A 6,459-nucleotide genomic window follows, 5' to 3' on the forward strand; every position below is an offset into this window, starting at 1 on the left:
GAAGTATAAACAATAAGAAAGTGAGTAAAATATGGAAATCTCAATCCAGAACATCTTTTCTGACTGAATTAAGGAGTCACCCAAATGCGATCAGGAGACAGACAGTCTAGTAGTGTTGACTCTCTATCATGTTCTTGGCACCACCCTTAATTTTCTTATTTTTAATTTAAAATATCTTTAGTGTCATTTCACTGTATGAAACAATGTGCATACATATGTGAAATTTTATCTACATCTGTTCCCACATTATCTTCTGTTGCCTTTCCCCCCAACTTTCTCCCCTCCTCTTCCCAAATAGTCACCTTTCCACTTTCACATGCATATAATGTATATAATATATGTTTAAATCTAGATTCTATACATAAAAGAGAATATTACATTGTTGTCTCAGTCTAAATTTTGTTAACATCATGTTATCTAACCCATCCCATTTTGTTCAGATGAAACATGTCATTATTCTTCACAGCTGAATAAAACTCCATTGCACATATACCACATTTCTTTATATATTCATCTGTGGTGGGCATCTATGCTGGTTACATATTTTGACTATTATGAATAATGTTTTGATAAACATGGATGTGAAAGTGTCTCTTGTATGGTAGTTTTGAATAATTTGACTATATGTCTGAGTATAGCTGAGTCATATTATGTTTCTGTGGCATTTATTACTTCAATAGCCTTGTGAGGTAGGTCTGTTAATATTATTACATAGATTAAGGACATGAAGTTCAAAGAGTAAATTTTAATTTTTCAAGATATCCAGGTTTGCCTGGTCCAAAGTTCATATAATCCTTTAGAGCATCCATTTGAGTAGAAATATATCAAGCAAGAAAAAAAAAATGAAGACTGTCAGTGAGGGCCCAAGGGAGGAGTTACAAGAATGTGGAAGAATTAGAATGCCATCTCTTTCACATAACTTTCAAGAAAAATTACTTCCCAAGTTTGCCAAATATTTTTCTATGTCATTTACCTTAGACTTTTTGTTTGTTTTTCATCTTATAACACTTTTGGTCTCTTGGGCTCCCACTCAGTATCATCCCAAAGCATTAGAAGGAGGAGGGAGGAATTGGGACTAGAGGAGGGAGGTAGTGTATAGAGGAAACTTTAATGATTTGTTAGAGTTCCCTGATCATGGAAGGAAGAAAAGTTGGAGTTTCCATAGCAACTTTGTTTATCTTGCTACCTCAACTCTTCTTTTGACTTATTTCCTAAGTCCTCTTCTAGCTAACATGACCAGCTTAGAAGACTCTGATAAGTTGAGTACATATGAAAAAGTAAGTAGATTCTATTGTGTACCAATTCTTCTGAAAGTGGTCAATTCTCCCATCAATATTTTATTACTATAAAGAATATCCATCTAGTCTTATCTATACCTAGTAAAACTCCAAAGTCCAGTTTTTATTATCTACCTCTGCCACTTATGTTGATGGTAATTTCTTTGCCTTTCATTAAAAGTTTGTTATCATTTATTCATCTTATGGTTACGTCCATAAAGCCTTATGATCTGCCACTTCTACTTCATATCTTCCATATTCTAGAAATCATCATATAATCTTCTGTCATTGACACTGTTTCTACAAAGTAAGTTCATTCTATGTACTTTAATCTAGAGAAGGTCTACTGTCTCTGCACATAATCTAATTTTGAATTTTTTAATTGTATTTTTTAATTCTTGAGAGTTTCATGCAGGTATACAATGAAATATGGTCATATACATCTTCATTTCCTCCTTCAGTCCAACCTCATGTATCCTCTTCCAAAACTTCATATCAGCTTTTCTTTTTGATATCCATTAAAACCAGTTGGTGCTATACATGCATGAATGTGAGGCTACCCCCTGGTGCATGCAAAACCCACTAGTGGGAATGTTTTCTTTGAGTCTCTCAGACATAGATTTCCAAATGTGTCAGTTCTCTTCAGGATCTGTTTACATTCTCTCTAAATTCCACAAAAATTCTTCGTGTATTTCACTTTTATTATATCCCATTACTTCTATCTTCACTTTATCTGTTCTGTTCATGTTGTATCTTCCTTTATTTTCCATATAGCAGGTATATTTCCTTTGCTAATCATTAACTAAAGAAATATTGTCAGAAGATGAAACAGACACATCAAGGCATAATTCCTAGATGCTGAATATGCACAGCGTTGGAGGGATGATAGTTAAGGGAATTAAATGTGAATAATAAAGATTCCTTGAAAGAACTAAGGTGTTTCTGACAGGGAAAATGTATGTACCAAGTCAAAAAATGGAAGAACACCATGACAGATTTAGAAAGAGAAATCTAGTGACAGATGACTAGGCTAAGGAAGAAAAGTGAAAAGAAAACACATTTTGAATCTGCACTGGAAGGTTTTGAATTTTTTTTGGTAAGCTGGGTGGTCTTTGCAGTTTGTAATTTCTCAAGAGAAATCACTTTAGAAACAATGTGATGTTAAAAAAAGCCTAGTGTTTAGGTGGGAAGAACAGAGAACAAGTGAGAGGATATGAAATCAAGAAGTAAAACAAGCCTGATATGAGTAACTAGGAAGAAAGTAGAACCAGGACAGGAGAGAGAGTGCAGCCATGAGAGATAACTCAGAGGCAACATAGACAGTTCTTGAGTTAGCTATGATGTGATATAGGGTAGTAGTAAGATGAGTATAAAGCAATCTAGAAAGTGTCCAGAACTCTGGCTTAGGTAACATTCCACTCATTGTCAAAAAGTGTTTGGAAAAGTTAATTCTTTTCTATATATTTTATACATTCAATAACGTCTGGAGAATTATGTCTATTTTTTATGTATCAATGAGGGCACATGAACCACTTCAGATGCGTATCTCCTTTTGCAACATCTTTCTGAGCAATTGCAGTGATGGTGTACATATTTTAATGGAAGAGGTGATGAGAGTCACACTACCAGTCCTATGAGGGGGATGGGAAAGAAAGAAGGATAGATAGTGTTCATACGAAGGCATGCTTCCTGAACAAAGATTGAGTCAGTTGTGTTGATGGAGACTGTTGATGGAGTGAAACATAGAATTGCACTTCAAGAATACAATGACAAAAAGACATGGCAAGATGCAATGTTTTGGTTAAAGCAATGCAAGGTGATGAAATAGCTACATGCTTTGTTGAAGAGTTTCAATGTCATTGTGAAGCCAACAAGACGCTATGGACGAATCTTAACTAAAGAAGTAAAATGTGATGATTTGAACTAAAGTGGCAAGATCATAAGTTTAGAAAATTTGTAGTTCATATATAAAGGCTTTCTTTTCCGGATTTTGAAATATGAAGTTAGAATATATTAAAATTGAAGATGAAGGTCTGAGACCAAAGGTGTCAAAAGCACAATGGGTGATATATAAGGATGATATGGAGACAGATGATCATAGCTAGGTCATGAAGGAAGATTGTAGCTGTTAACTTTCCATTGAAGAATCTAGCATGTCAGTAGTGCTCTTACACAGAGAGATGTCAAATGCCCAAGGATTGATAAACTAACATAAAAAGAGAAATGTAGCTCTAATATCATTAGCAGGTTATTAGAGTTGGCTTTGTGAGTATATTCTAACCATGCCTCTACATAGGGCCAGGAAATAGAAGAAACAGGGAAGAAACTTCTGGGAGGAAAAGCATTCAGACATACAGCAGACTCCATTGTGATCTCTGCCTTCCTTACTGATGCTATGGCCATAGAAATCATTGACTGAAAAGCATCCTTTATTCATATGAACTGTCATGTGGGAATGCCAGCTTTGTTCACACATCAGATTAAGAGAAGGGTTGAGGATTTGGAAGGGAAAATTCTGACTTTGTAATCAAGATTAAAGAGAGAGAAAGAGAGAGACAGAGAGAGAGACAGAGAGAGACAGAGGGAGGGAGGGAGGGAGGGAGGGAGGGAGGGGGGAGGAAGGGGGACTTTTTCACTGAGTGTTTGCTTCCTCGAACTTGCTGTGAAAGGAATGACATTGCTCTGGAGAAGAGTTAGCCAAACTTTCAGACCCAATAGACTTTTCAGTCCTTAGGTCATCCAGCACCTACTTCATGACCTGATGTGGGTTCTAGGCTTTCTTCGTAAGTTTTAACTTATGTGGTACTTGAGCCTTATAGTTGCTGTAACACTTGATTTTATGCCTTATTCTCTTTGCTTTGCCTGAAAAGTTTGAATTCCTAGGCAAACTCATAGATTCTCTTTCTGGAATGTAAATCACCTGAATATTTCAAAGGTTCTAATGTCACAAATTTCTTGCTTCACTTCTTAAAAATCTGTGTAATTTTTCCATTAAAATTTTTCTCCTTATTATTTAATTTTGTGCGTATGGACATTTTGGATGGGTCTGTGTCTGTGTATCTTGTGTGTGACTGGTACCCATGGAGGTGGAGAGAGCACACTGGATTCTGTAAACCAGGAGTTACAGATGTTTATGAGATGCCATGTGAATGCTGGGAATTGAACCTGGTTCTCTGGAAGAGCAACCAGTGCTCCCAACTACTGAGTCATCTTTTCAGTCCCATGGTTAACACTTTTATATCCCATTTTTCTTAGGTATAAGTGGCATTATTAGTGATATCACCTCAAAGTTGTTCGGAAGAGCCAGTGCTACTAAAAACATTTTAAAAGAATGCCTTCAGTATTAATGCACTGTACTCAACTCTATTATATATGGTTGCTATTTCTTTAGTGTGTACTTCCTCTAGAAAGAGATATCATAGTCTTATGATAAATACTTTAGAGAAGCCTAAAAATCTTACCATCATTTATTTTAGGTGCTTGTTTAATTACTTTTATGAAAATGCATCACTTACATGAATTTCACCATCAACATTTATGGCTTTGATTTTTTTCTTCTTGTCTTTGTATAGGACTAAAAGACAGACATTGGGACTGTCTTGTTTTTTAGCCTGCTATCTCTCAGAGCACACTTCTCCAAGGACTGGAACCATATTTTACTGTGTCTGCAGTACACAATCGTTTAACTTTTGTCTGTGTTTTCTTGGTTCATCACTCAGCTCAGTGAACAGCTAATTGTATGCACTGCATGTATTGCAGGCTATCAGAGTATATTCACCAAGCTAGATTCTTGCTGCTGCTTTCACAGGACAGTTTGATCTCACCTGTTGAAGAGCAGTGAACGAGACTGAAAACATGGAACGAAGGAACCACAGTGGGCGAGTGAGCGAATTTGTGTTGCTGGGTTTCCCAGCTCCTGCACCTCTGCGGGCACTACTGTTTTTCTTTTCCCTGCTGGCCTATGTGTTGGTGCTGACTGAAAATGCACTCATCATTACAGCAATTAGGAACCACCCCACGCTCCACAAACCCATGTATTTTTTCTTGGCTAATATGTCTTTCCTGGAGATTTGGTATGTCACTGTCACAATTCCTAAAATGCTCGATGGCTTCATTAGCTCCAGTCAGAACCACGGACAGCTGATTTCCTTTGAGGGCTGTATGACACAGCTCTACTTTTTCCTGGGTTTGGGCTGCACGGAATGTGTCCTTCTTGCTGTTATGGCCTATGACCGCTATGTGGCTATCTGTCACCCCCTCCACTACCCTGTCATTGTCAGTAATCGACTCTGTGTTCAGATGGCAGCTGGATCCTGGACTGGGGGTTTTGGCATCTCAATGGTTAAAGTTTTCCTCATTTCTCGTCTGTCTTACTGTGGGCCCAACACCATCAACCACTTTTTCTGTGATGTTTCTCCATTGCTCAACCTCTCATGCACTGACATGTCCACAGCAGAACTTACAGATTTTATCCTAGCCATTTTTATTCTGCTGGGGCCACTCTCTGTCACTGGAGCCTCCTACATGGCCATCACTGGGGCTGTGATGCGCATTCCCTCAGCTGCTGGCCGCCATAAAGCCTTTTCGACCTGTGCTTCCCACCTTACAGTAGTGATTATCTTCTATGCAGCCAGTATCTTCATCTACGCCAGGCCTAAAGCACTCTCAGCTTTTGACACCAACAAGCTGGTCTCTGTACTCTATGCAGTCATTGTACCATTGCTCAATCCCATCATTTACTGCTTGCGCAATCAAGAGGTCAAAAGAGCCCTACGTCGCACTCTGCACTTGCACCAGGGCCAGGGTGCTAATGCCAAGAAATCTGGCACAGATGGTTAGGTTGGGAGAAGTTGATATGTCAGGTAAAACTTGGGTTCAATTCTCTCTGTCTCTGTCTCTGTCTCTGTCTCTGTCTCTGTCTCTGTCTCTCTCTGTCTCTCTCTGTCTCTCTCTGTCTCTGTCTCTCTCTCTCTCTCTCTCTCTCTCTCTCTCTCTCTCTCTCTCTCTCTCTCTCTCTCTCTCTCCCTCTCTGAGGGGATTAAGTTAGGAGTCAGAGTTTCTAGTTCCTGAAACTAATCCAGAAAAGGAAGAGGCATAGATTCCAAGGTAGAGTCTGGATTTCTGCAGGATAGCATTCTAGTTTATGGTGTAGGATCTGGACCAGTATTGTTTAGACAGTTGC

At 38.3% G+C, this 6,459-nt stretch overlaps 1 protein-coding gene across 1 annotated transcript; it reads left to right on the forward strand.

Moving 5' to 3' along the window:
* Positions 1 to 5,132: 5,132 nt before the first annotated feature.
* On the forward strand, positions 5,133 to 6,116 carry LOC101831409 (olfactory receptor 226). The gene has a single exon (XM_013117499.1). It carries the CDS (start codon positions 5,133 to 5,135, stop codon positions 6,114 to 6,116), a length of 984 nt encoding a protein of 327 aa, XP_012972953.1.
* Positions 6,117 to 6,459: the final 343 nt, after the last annotated feature.

The sequence above is a fragment of the Mesocricetus auratus genome, unplaced genomic scaffold (genome assembly GCF_017639785.1).
Source record: "Mesocricetus auratus isolate SY011 unplaced genomic scaffold, BCM_Maur_2.0 Super-Scaffold_4256, whole genome shotgun sequence".
Taxonomy (NCBI): Eukaryota; Metazoa; Chordata; class Mammalia; order Rodentia; family Cricetidae; genus Mesocricetus; species Mesocricetus auratus.